The sequence below is a fragment of the Vulpes vulpes genome, chromosome 16, assembly GCF_048418805.1.
Source record: "Vulpes vulpes isolate BD-2025 chromosome 16, VulVul3, whole genome shotgun sequence".
Lineage (NCBI taxonomy): Eukaryota > Metazoa > Chordata > Mammalia > Carnivora > Canidae > Vulpes > Vulpes vulpes.
The window spans coordinates 91,461,003-91,473,854 of NC_132795.1; the positions used below are offsets into that span (position 1 = coordinate 91,461,003).

General features: G+C 42.1%; 2 protein-coding genes across 7 annotated transcripts in view; one reads left to right on the top strand and one right to left on the bottom strand.

Annotated features, from left to right (window-relative positions):
- Nucleotides 1-12,852, bottom strand: part of WDPCP (WD repeat containing planar cell polarity effector) — a 448,174-nt gene that overhangs the window by 42,172 nt on the left and 393,150 nt on the right. For all 6 annotated transcript variants that reach the window (XM_072743082.1, XM_025992718.2, XM_072743081.1 and 3 more), the window contains one exon: nt 8,757-8,836. In XM_072743082.1, the coding sequence (XP_072599183.1) occupies nt 8,757-8,836 (80 nt within the window). The remainder of the gene's footprint in view (nt 1-8,756; nt 8,837-12,852) is intronic.
- On the top strand, nt 11,585-12,753 carry LOC112915292 (glyceraldehyde-3-phosphate dehydrogenase-like). Its single transcript, XM_025992722.2, has one exon. The coding sequence runs from the start codon at nt 11,625-11,627 to the stop codon at nt 12,624-12,626; it is 1,002 nt and encodes a 333-aa protein (XP_025848507.2). The 5' UTR covers nt 11,585-11,624; the 3' UTR covers nt 12,627-12,753.

Below are 12,852 nucleotides of genomic sequence, written 5' to 3' on the forward strand. Positions count from 1 at the left end.
TTGGATATGTTGTGCTTAGAAGACCTATCTAGTATAGAAAGAGCTAGATTGAAGTCACCAAGTATAAGTGTATTATTATCAAAGTATTTCTTCAGTTTGGTTATTAATTGGTTTAAATATTTGGCAGCTCCCACATTCGGGGCATATATATTGAGGATTGTTAAGTCCTCTTGTTGGATAGATCCTTTGAGTATGAGACAGTGTCCCTCTTCATCTCTCACTATAGTCTTCGGGGTAAATTTTAATTTATCTGATATAAGGATGGCTACCCCTGCTTTCTTTTGAGGACCATTTGAATGGTAAATGGTTCTCCAACCTTTTATTTTCAGGTTGTAGGTGTCCTTCTGTCTAAAATGAGTTTCTTGTAGACAGCAAATAGATGGGTCCTGCTTTTTTATCCAGTCTGAAACCCTGCGCCTTTTGATGGGGTCATTAAGCCCGTTCACGTTCAGAGTTACTATTGACAGATATGAGTTTAGTGTCATCATATCTATTCAGTCCTTGTTTTTGTGGATTGTTCCACTGAACTTCTTCTTAAAGGGGAATTTTAAGAGTCCCCCTTAAAATTTCTTGCAGAGCTGGTTTGGAGGTTACATATTCTTTCAGTTCCTGCCTGTCTTGGAAGCTCTTTATCTCTCCTTCCATTTTTGAATGAGAGCCTTGCTGGATAAAGTATTCTTGGTTGCATGTTCTTCTCATTTAGGACCCTGAGTATATCCTGCCAGGCCTTTCTGGCCTGCCAGGTCTCTGTGGAGAGGTCTGCTGTTACCCTAATATTCCTCCCCATAAAAGTCAGGGACTTTTTTTCTCTTGCTGCTTTAAGGATCTTCTCCTTATCTTTGGAATTTGCAAGCTTCACTATTAAATGTCGAGGTGTTGAACGGTTTTTGTTGATTTTAGGGGGGGATCTCTCTATTTCCTGGATCTGAATGCCTGTTTCCCTTCCCAGATTCGGAAAGTTTTCAGCTAGTATTTGTTCAAATACATATTCTGGCCCTCTGTCCCTTTCGGCGCCCTCGGGAACCCCAATTAAACGTAGGTTTTTCTTCCTCAGGCTGTCATTTATTTCCCTTAATCTATCCTCATGGTCTTTTAATTGCCTGTCTCTTTTTTCCTCAGTTTCCCTCTTTGCCATCAACTTGTCTTCTATGTCACTCACTTGTTCTTTCACCTCGTTAAGCCTCGTCGTTAGGACTTCTAGCTTGGATTGCATCTCATTCAATTGATTTTTAATTTCTGCCTGATTGGATCTAAATTCTGCAGTCATGAAGTCTCTTGAGTCCTTTATGGTTTTTTCTAGAGCCACCAGTAGCTGTATAATAGTGCTTCTGAATTGGCTTTCTGACATTGAATTGTAATCCAGATTTTGTAACTCTGTGGGAGAGAGTACTGTTTCTGATTCTTTTTTTTGAGGTGAGGTTTTCCTTCTAGTCATTTTGCTCAGTGCAGAGTGGCCAAAAACAAGTTGTATTGGGAAAAGGAGAAAAAGAGAGAGAAGGAAAGAAAAGAGAAAAAGAAAAGAGAGAAAGAAGAAAAAAAAGGGAAAAAGAGAAGAAAAAGAGAAAGAAAAAGAAAGAAAGGAGAAAAAAAGGGGGTGGGGTGGGGGAAGCAATCAGAAATCAAGAAGAAAGAAAGAAAAAAAAAACACAAAACAAAACAAAAACAAAAAAAACAAAACAAAAACAAAAAAAACACGGGGGAGTATCTTCCGATTCTGTGTACTTTAAGTCCCTTGACTTCCCTTGGAACTGGTCCGTCTCGCTGGTCTTCTGGGGGAGGGGCCTGCTGTGCTGATTCTCAGGTGTTAGCACTTGGGGGAGCTGCTCTGCCCCTGCCTGGTGCAGGGCTCAGTGGGGGGTGTTCACCCCGTGAGGCCCCGGGAGGAAGCCACAGTGGCGGGGGCAGCTCTGGGACCCTGGAGTCAGCTCCCGCAGTAGCTCCGGGGCTCTCCGTCTGCAGGGCCTGGGGGCTTCGGGGCGGGGCCGCTGATCTGCTTAGTTCCAGGCAGGAGCGTCCTCGCTGTCCTGGGCCCTCCCGGCCTCTGCCTGTCCCTGGGGGAGGCCGGATCCTGGGCTGTGTCCCGGCGCCCTGTGCTCCGGGGCCTGCGCTGTTGGATTCGCACTCCCGCCCCGCAGCCCCCTCCGCGGAGCCGCCGCCCGAGCCCCTCCGAGCTGCTCCGGGTCCCGCCGAGCGCTGCAGCCCTTAGGGAGCTCGGCGCACTCTCCGGGGCGCAGGTGCCTGTTAGTGTCCCAGGGAGCCCGAGGGCATCCCCGCCCTCCTGGGGATCCTGCTCCAATTCCCCGGGAGGCCTTTCCGCGGGGAAGGTCGGTGCAGCTCCTGCTCCTCCGGGACGGGGCTCTCCTGTCCTGGGGACACTCGCCCCGGCCTCAGCCCGGCTCCTCGCGGGGCCCCTCCCCCTTGGAGGCCTTTTGTTTCTTTATTTCTTTTTCCCCGTCTTCCTACCTTGATAGAAGCGTGAACTCTTCTCACTGTAGCATTCCCGCTGGTCTCTCTTTAAATCTCAGGCCGCATTCGTAGATTTTCAGGATGATTTGAAGGTTATCTAGGTAATTTGTTGGGGACAGGTGATTTGGGGACCCTAATCTTCCACCATCTTGCCCCTCCCCCCGGACTGTTGTGATTTCATTTTCATTTGCTCCTATGTATTTTTGTATTTCTTAATTTCCTGTTTAACCCATTCATTTTTTTTAGAATGTTCTTTATCCTTCATATATTTGTGGTCTTTCCAAATATTTTCTTGTGGTTGACTTCTGGTTTCATAGCATTGTGGTCAGAAAATATGCATGGTATGATCTTGATCTTTTTTTACTTGTTGAGGCCTGGCTGGTGATCCAGTATGTGATCTATTCTGGATAATGTCCCATGTTCATTTGAAAAGCATTTGTATTCTGTACTTTAGGATGAAATGTTCTGAATATATCAGTTATGTGTCTCTGGGTCAGTGTGTCATTCAAAGGTATTGTTTGCTTATTGATTTTCTGCTTAGATTATCTTTCCATTGATGTAAGTGGAGCGTTCAAGTCCCCTGCTATTACTGTATTATTATTAATACAATTGTTTCTTTATGTTTGTTATTTTTTATATATTTGGGTACTCCCAAGTTGGGTGATAAATATTTATAATTTTAGATCTTCTTGTTGGATAGAACACTCCATTATGATAAGGTGGTCCTTCTTCATCTCTTGTTGCAGTCTTCAGTTTAAAATGTAGTTTGTCTGATATAAGTATGGCTACCCTGGCTTTCTTTTGATCTCCATTAACATGATAAATATTTCTTTGTCACCTCACTTTCAGTCTGCATGAGTCTTTAGGTCTAAACGGAGTCTCTTGTAGGTAGCATATAATTGGGTCTTTTTTTTTTTAATCTATTCTGATAACCTGTGCCATTTGGTTGTAGCATTTACTCCATTTACATTCAGAGTACATACTGATATATATGTGTTTAGTGCCATTTTATTACTTGTTTTGTCAGCATTTCTGGAGATTTTCTCTGTTCCTTTCTAGATTTTGTTGCTTTTGTTCTTTCTTTCCAGTCAGAGAATCTCCTTAAATATTTCTTGTAGGGCTGGTTTAGTGGTCACAAACTGCTTTAAGTTTATTTGTCTAGGAAACTCTGATCTCTCCTCGTATTCTGAATGACACTCTTGATGGATAAATTATTCTTGGTTGCGTATTTTTTGCATTCAGAACATTGAACATTTCATGCCACTCTCTTCTGGCCTGCCAACTTTCTATGGAGAGATCTGCTGCTAACCTTATTTGTCTTCCATTGTAGGTTAGAGTTTTCGTTTCCTTTACTGCTTTCAGAATTCTTTCCTTATCTCTGTATTTTGCAAATTTTGCTACAATATGTCTTGGTGTTGGTCTGCTTTTGTTGATTTTGATAAGAGTTCTCTTTGCCTCCTGGATTTGGATAACTGTTTCCATCGCCAGGTTAGGGAGGTTTTGCTCAAATAAACCTTCTGTCCCCTTTTCCCTCTCTTCTTCTTCTGGGATTCCTATGGTATGAATGTTATTACACTTTACAGAGTCATTGATGCCATAAGTCTACATTCATGATGAAGTAGTTTTCTTTCCTTCTTTTCAGCTTTGTTATTTTCCAAAATTTTATCTTCTGTATCACTTAATCATTCTTCTGTTTTTTTTCCATCTTTGTGGTCATTACATCCAGTCCATTTTGCATCTTGGTTATAGCATTTTTAATTATTATTTTGGCCTGACTAGATTTTAGGTCTTTTATCTCTGCACTAAGGGACTCTTGTGTTTTCTATGCTTTTCTGAAGCTCAGTTGTATCCTTCTGATTGTTGTTTTAAATTCTGGTTGAGGCATATTATACACGTTTTGATTAGATCCCTGACCATTATCTCTTCTTGTTCTTTCTTTTTGGGGTGAATTCCTCCATCTTGGGATTTTGTGTAGGTCTCTGTCTTCTGTGTTATGAAAGCCTGTTATGTTTCCCACTCCTGAGAGTAATGGCTATATTAAGAGGTCCTATAATGTCCAGGTCCTGGAGCTTCAGGAAGTGTTTCTGGTGTATGCTGTGTGCATTCTGCTATTGTGTTTTGGTTACTTTTTACCTTAGGTTAGTTCTCTGCAGAGTTTCTCTTTGCCTGCAGTGGTTAGTATTTTCACTGGGTGTGTTTAGGTCTGTTTGTTAAAAGAGGCTAGATCCTATTTCTCCTAGAGCTGAAGCTCTGCAGCACTCTGTGGTGAGTAGACTGGATGTATAACAGGAGGTTTGTGCTGGTCTTTTGGGGGAGAGGCCCACTACTCTTCTGACTCTTAGGCACACTTGCCCTAGTTCAGAAGACTTGCAGAGTGCAGAGGGGTGGGGCTTGGTATAAGTGGCTCAAGTCTCCACTGTGGGGTGCTGTGCTGCTCTGAAGTCCCTCCATGCTGATGGCAGAGGAAGGGGAAGAATGGCATCAGTGGGCTCTCTGGTCCTCAGAGAGTAGAATGTATACCCCTGCTGCTCAGGAAACCCTCACAGAAGAGCAAACAATCTCCCCTCGTGAGGTGTCCCAGGCATCCCTCAGATCACTGCCTTCAACCTATCTGTGTCTGAGTTGTCTGCCCACCCAGTCATGCGGTGCTCCTGGGTTTTATCTCATGTACACTGTCTGTGTTTCAAAACTCCAAATTTTAGTGCCTTACAGACACACTGATCCTCGGAGGAGGGTCTGGCCAAGCTGTGGCTGGTGCTAGTTTGTCCCAGAAGAGCAGTCACACAAAGGTGCAGGAGGCTTGGAGTTTATGGTAAGGTACAGCAAGAAGCCAAAGCCCAGGTTACCTGCCCTCAGCAGGTGTCTTGGCTCATATGCTAATGAACGGGGCAGCACAATATTGTCCACAGGCTCTACTGTCCCTAGAGAGGCAGTGCCACCTCTCCCAAATGCATTCCTAGAAGGAGAACTGTCTCCCACTGCCACCCAGGGGATCCTTAGAGCACACTGTTCACTGTCTGCTCCTGAGCCTTTGCCCTCCTCCACAGGAGCATCTCTACACCCACCAGGCTCTACCTGGAGATGTTGCAGACTTCTAAAACTTTAGTCTCTGAGCTCTGCTACTTCTAAAAACTTGGAAAAATCAGTCACTCTCGTTTTCCCTATCAGTGGTTTTAGGGAAGTGCTTTTCTTGTTCAATGCCCTGCACTCTATTCATTCTGTCCTCTCTCTCTGATCAGGGCTCCCTCTCTTCTGCAGCTCTCATGATTCCTTTCTCCCCCATATCACACCTCTGCATCTTCTAGTCTTCAAGTTGTGGCTTCTTTTCTCCCTCTAGTTAGGCAGTTTCTTCTCTCAGTTCCCAGATTGATTTCCTGGGTGTTTAGAATGATTTGATATGTATCTAGCTATGCTGGATGGACAAGGCAAATATAGGGTCCTCCACTACTCTGCCATCTTAACTCTTACTCTTTTATTCTTAAAGTACAGTTTTGCCAGGTAAAGTATTCTTGTTTGGCAATTTTTTTCAGTGTTTTTTTTTTTGTTTTTTTTTGTTTTGTTTTGTTTTTTTGATAGAGAGCATGAGAAGGGAGATGGCGGAGAAGGGCAGAGGGAGAAGTAGACTCTCCACTGAGCAGGGAGCCCGATGAGGGGCTTGGTCCCAGGGCCCTGGAATTATGATCTGAACTAAAGGCAGATGCTTAACCAACAGAGCCACCCAGAGGCCCTTTTCCTGTTTTAAAATAATTTTTATTTCTTTACTTTTATCTTTTAAGTTTTTGTTTTCATTTATTTTCTGAGTTTATTTTGTTCATGTATTGCTCTCCTGATTTTCTTTAGTTATCTGTGTGCTCTTTTTAGCTCATTGAGCTTTTTATTTTTAAAATTTATTTATTTATTTATTTATTTATTTATTTATTTATTTATTTTCATTGAGCTTTTTATTTATTTATTTATAAATATATTTTTTAAGGTTGTATTCATTTATTCATGAGAGACACAGAGAGAGAGAGAAAGAGAGAGAGAGAGAGAGGGAGGGGCACAGGCAGAGGGAGAAGCAGGCTCCATGCAAGGAGCCCAATGTGGGACTCGATCCCAGGACTCCAGGATCATGCCTTGGGCCAAAGGCAGGCGCCAAACCACTTAGCCACCCAGGGATCCCCTTCACTGAGCTTTTTAAGGATAATTTTTTTAAAATTCTCTGACAGGCAGTTCATGGAGCTCCATTTTTGGCACTGGTTACTGGAACTTTTTAGTTTCCTTTTGTGGTGTTATGTTTGCCTGATTATTTGTGACTTTATAGCCTTGCACTGATGTCTGTGCAACAAAAAGAGCAAGAACTTCTTCTATTCTTTACAGAGTGTTTTTGGGAGGTAAAGACCTACTCCTGAAGGTCACCAGGAAACAAGCCTGCCTCCAGGGGTAGAGTTGAGCAGAACCAGGGCCAGATCACGGGGCTGCTTCCAGGTCTACAGTTAGGTCAGTGGTTGGCTGGTTTATTACTGGGGGCATCAGCAGGCATAGCTTGTGCTGGTTACCCAGGTGGGTAGGCTACTTCTGAGCCCATAGATGGCAGGCCTGTTACTTGGGACACAGATTGGCATGTCTCCTCCCAGGTCCCGGGGTGGACAAGACCGACTCTGGGATCACATTTGAGCAGTTGGAGCTGGTTATGGGGTTGCTTCTATGTCTACAGTTGGATCAGCAGTCAGTGGGCTTGTTGCTAGGGTCACAGGGAGGTGTCATCCCTGCCTCAAGTCCATTGGAGGGCAGGGCTGGTACCAGGACAATGGATGGGTGGGGCTAGAACATGTACATGGGGGTAATAAAGCTGTTCCTGGGTCTGTAGTCAGGTCCTGGGGCAGGGGTATGCCTTCTCAAAGAGTCCTCTGTCTTGGGCTCTACTGTGGTGTTACAACTTCCTACCTGGATTTTGAAGCTCCCATTGTGGCACTTTTGTTTGTGGATGTTTGCCAAATTCATGTTTTTTTGGCAGGGGAATGAGGGCTGGAGACCTCTTGTTCTGCCGTCTTGTTTAGCCATCCCTTAGCTGCTGGCTTTGTTGAATGCTATTCACTTCACACTTCTTTTCAAATTCAAAGGAAAACAAAATAGGAAAATGCCATTTTCTTTCTCTACAGGAAATAATTTATCTTTAAACTACTAATGCCAAAGCGTTGGTTTAAATTATTTATTTAACTGCTCATCCTTTATAGGAAACATTCCATTGAAATTTTGAGATTTTAGATGAGAAAAACTGAAGAGTTGAAATGATAGTACTTTGGGTTGGAGTTGGGACTATATATTGTATAGGCTTTGTGACATACACTTGGTAGACCTCAGTTTATAAAACAATAGCAGTAAAGTAAGTGCTATATGCCTGGAACTATGCAATCCTTCTTAACAGTTCTTTTTTTCTCCTGTCCACTTCCCTCAAATGCTGAAGGAAGCATAGGTCTGGGCTCTGCAGAAAAAAAAACCCCCCACAAAACTTCATATAAAGTCTCATAATTCCACATGCCTCTCTTGTTCTTCATTATGTCTTTTTTTTGTTCCAAATTTTGCATTTCAAAGTCTCAAAGAAGTAAGCAGCAGTGACACATTTTTCAGAGAGCAAGGTAAGAAAATAAATAGGCCAAGCTAAGATTCATCTTAGAGAAAAGTGAAAAGGGGACATAGTGAGAACATTCAAATATTAACCATTTTTGTTCCTTCACACACAGTCAACTATGTTTTATTTGTGCTTTTTCTGTAATTTCTCATATAGTTTCTTCTGCATGTTGATATTCTTATCTGTGAAGGCCACCTGCTCAGCTGAACATCTTGGCTGGAAGTGATTGCTCTCTTACCTCCTCATGCTTTTCTGGGGGTACCACTTACAGTCTAACTTACTATGTTCCTATCTTTCTTACTAAATTAGGCAAGAATCATGCCAATTTTCTATGGCCTACAAAGCCTGGCTTCTCAAAGTATAATCTCCAAGCCAGCAGCATACACATGATTGAGAGCTTGTTAGAAATTGGGCATCATGGGCTCTGCTACAGACCTATTCAATGAGAATCAACATTTTAGCAAGATCCCCAAATTTATTGTATGATCATTAAAATTGAGCCTTTGTTAAAATCAGTGGGCTTGGTATTTTACATTATATTATCCAAGAACCATCTAATAACACACTAACTAGCAGTGCCCAAGGACTTATTTTTATTCATTTACTAGAAGCTCTTGACAGTTATAACATTGTTATTCTGTTATGCTTTAAATATTTTGGGTAATTTGGATACCATTACCTTCTTCATTGCAGGTCTTAGTCATCAAAGATTCAGCACGAGTGTCTTTTTCAAGTTCATTTCTTCCATCAAGTACTTGTCTGTTTTTTTTTAATTGAAAAAAGGGATTAAAAAGAAAGGATGGAGTTAATATTGAATACTTGCAAATTTCTGAAGTTTTAAAAAATGTAATAAAAACATTTCCTTGGAACCTTTCAACAATACAATCGATTAAATACCATAATGTTAAAAACACTGAAAATTGTTTTCAATTTTTCCCATCATCAAATAATTTATAGGACATTTTTGAACAATTAAATTCAAATTTAAGATACAAATAAAATGTTTTACATATATGATTTTCAAAAGAAGTAATAGGAACAAAATGAGTCTCTTAAACTGCTGGGATTTAGACTATTAATATGTATGGTAAAATATTTCCTATTAAATAAATTTTATTTTCCTAGTTTTAAAAGTAATCTATGACTGTAAAAAAATTTAAAAACTGCAGGAAAAAAACATTAACATAATTCAAATATCCAGAGTTCTCACCTGGATAATTAGCTCCTATACTTATTATTATGCATTTTTAAAAACAAAGCTGAGATAATATTGCCTTATAAATTTTATATAGCTCTCATACATTTTTTGTTAAATTTTTAATTTAAATTATTATACATTAAAATGAACTTTTTTTAAAAAAAGATTTTATTTATTTACTCATGAGAGACACACACAGAGAGAGAAGCAGGCCGAGGGAGAAGCAGGCTCCATGTGCGGAGCCTGACGTGGGACTCGATCCAGGGACTCCAGGATCATGCACTGGGCTGAAGGCAGCGCTAAACTGCTGAGCCACCCAGGCTGCCCTAAAATGAACTTTTAAAGGTATAGTTTCTAGGGGCATCTGGCTAGCTCAGTTGGAAGAGAATGTGACTCTTGATTTCAGGATTGTGAGTTTGAGCTTCACTTTGGGTATAGAGATGATGTAAAAATAAAAATCTTTAAAAAAATAGATATCTATTCTATGAATTTAACAGATGTATAGATATGTTACTGCTGGGGTGCCTGGGTGGCTCAGTTCGGTTAAGCAGTCTGCTTCTGATTTCAGCTCAGGGAATGATCTCAGGGTTCTGGGATAGAGCCCCCCCCCAGTCAGGCTCTGTGCTCAGCAGGGAGTCCCCTTAAGGATTCTCTTTCCCCCTCTCCTCCTTCCCTCTCTAAAATAAACAAACATCTTTAAAAAAAGATTTCTGTTCTGCTACCACAATCAAAATACAAAATAGTCTCAGCATGCCAAAAAAACTCTCTCACTTAACAGTCACACTTTCCCCTATTAGTAACCCCACTAGTTGTTCCTCCGTAACTACAGTTTTGACTTCAGGACTGTCATGTAACTGTAATCCTAGGTAAAAACTTGTGACAGGATTCCGTCACTTAGTGTAATGTTCTTGATATTCATCTAAGATGTTACATTCAATAGTTTACTTTTTATTGCTGAGGAGTATTTCACTGTATAGATGTTATCAGTTTATTCATCTTTTGAAGGATATTTGTTTTTCCAGGTTTTGGTGACTATAAGTAAAATGACTAACCATTCATGTAGAGGTTTTTGTGTGATAGAAGGTTTAATTTCTCTAGTGTAAATATACAAGAATATGATTGCTGGCTCATATGGTAAATACATGTTTAATTTTGTAGAAAGCTACTGAATTTTTCCCAGGATGGCTCTACTATTTGGTATTCTCATCAGCAAGGTATAGAGAGTTCTAGTTCCTGTGCATCCTAACTAGTGGTTGGTATTATAAGTATTTTTTTTGTTATTATAGACATTGTAATAGGTATGCAGAGGTAGTTCATCGTGGTTTTGATTTTGCATTTCCCTCATGGCTAATGACATTGAATATTTTCTCATGTGCTTTTTTTTTTTTAAGATTTTTTTAGGGGGATCCCTGGGTGGCTCAGTGGTTTAACTCCTGCCTTTGGCCCAGGGCATGATCCTGGAGTCCCAGGATCGAGTTCCACATCGAGCTCCCTGCACGGAGCCTGCTTTTCCCTCTGCCTGTGTTTCTGCCTCTCCCTCTCCCTCTCTCTCTCTGTCTCTCATGAATAAATAAATAAACTCTTTAAAAAAATAACATTTTATTCATCCATTTGACAGAGACTATAAGCAGGTGGAATAGCAGGTAGAGGGAGAGGGAAGAAGCAGGATATTCTCCTCCCCACCCAGGTCATAACCCACATCGAAGGCAGATCCTCAACCTACTGAGCCACCCAGGTGCCTATATATGTGCTTATTTGTCATTTGTATATCTTCTTATTAAAGTGTTCAAGTAAAATCTTTTTGCCCATTTTAATTGGGTTTTCTTGTTAATTTTTTCTTATTTTGAATTTTGAGAGTTCTTTATATATTCTGGATTCAAATCCTTAATCTGTTACGGGATTTGCAAATATTTTCTGCTAGCACATAGCTTGTCTTTACATGCTCTTAACAGTATCTTTGAAGAGCAAAAGTTGATGAAGCCTAGCTTATCAGTTTTTTTTCAAGATTGTGCTTTTAGTGTCAGATCTGAGAATTCTTAGTCTAATCCCAGATAATGAAGATTTATTCCTATACTTTCTTTTAAAAATTTTATAGTTTTGCATTTTATATTTAGGTGTAGAATCCATTTTAAGTTAATTATTGAATAAGGTGTGAGGTTTAGTTTGGGGCTCATTGCTTTTACACATAAGATGTCCAGTTGTTCCAGTACCATTCTTGAAGAGTACTCTTTCTCCATTGAATGGCTTTTGTACTTTTGTCAAAAATCAATGGGGCAGGCTCTCTGCTCCTCCCCGTTCGACAGACAGCCGCATCTTCTGGTTCGGTGCCAGCTGCGTCCCCGAGACACGATGGTGAAGGTCGGAGTGAACGGATTTGGCCGTATTGGGCGCCTGGTCACCAGGGCTGCTTTTAACTCTGGCAAAGTTGATATTGTCGCCATCAATGACCCCTTCATTGATCTCAACTACATGGTGTACATGTTCCAATATGATTCTACCCACGGCAAATTCCATGGCACAGTCAAGGCTGAGAACGGGAAACTTGTCATCAACGGGAAGTCTATCTCCATCTTCCAGGAGCAAGATCCCGCCAACATCAAATGGGGTGATGCTGGTGCTGAGTATGTTGTGGAGTCCACTGGGGTCTTCACCACCATGGAGAAGGCTGGGGCTCACTTGAAGGGCGGGGCCAAGAGGGTCATCATCTCTGCTCCTTCTGCTGATGCCCCCATGTTTGTGATGGGCATGAACCACAAGAAGTATGACAACTCCCTCAAGATTGTCAGCAATGCCTCCTGCACCACCAACTGCTTGGCTCCTCTAGCCAAAGTCATCCATGACCACTTCGGCATCGTGGAGGGCCTCATGACCACCGTCCATGCCATCACTGCCACCCAGAAGACCGTGGACGGCCCCTCTGGGAAGCTGTGGCGTGATGGCGGAGGGGCTGCCCAGAACATCATCCCTGCTTCCACTGGCGCCACCAAGGCTGTGGGCAAGGTCATCCCTGAGCTGAACGGGAAGCTCACTGGCATGGCCTTCCGTGTCCCCACCCCCAATGTGTCAGTTGTGGATCTGACCTGCCGCCTGGAGAAAGCTGCCAAATATGACGACATCAAGAAGGTAGTGAAGCAGGCATCGGAGGGCCCCCTCAAGGGCATCTTGGGCTACACTGAGGACCAGGTTGTCTCCTGTGACTTCAACAGTGACACCCACTCTTCCACCTTCGACGCTGGGGCTGGCATTGCCCTCAATGACCACTTTGTCAAGCTCATTTCCTGGTATGACAATGAATTCGGCTACAGCAACCGGGTGGTGGACCTCATGGTCCATATGGCCTCCAAGGAGTAAGAGCTTCCTGGACCACCAGCCCCAGCAAGAACAAGAGGAAGAGAGAGGCCCTCAGCTGCTGGGGAGTCCCTGCCCCAACTTAATCCCCCAACACACTGAGAATCTCCTGACCTCCAATTTACATCCTAGACCCCGAGGAAGGGGAGGGGCTCGGGGAGCCCTACCTTGTCATGTACCATCCAAAAAAAAAAAAAAATCAATGGGGCATATATATACATGATTTATT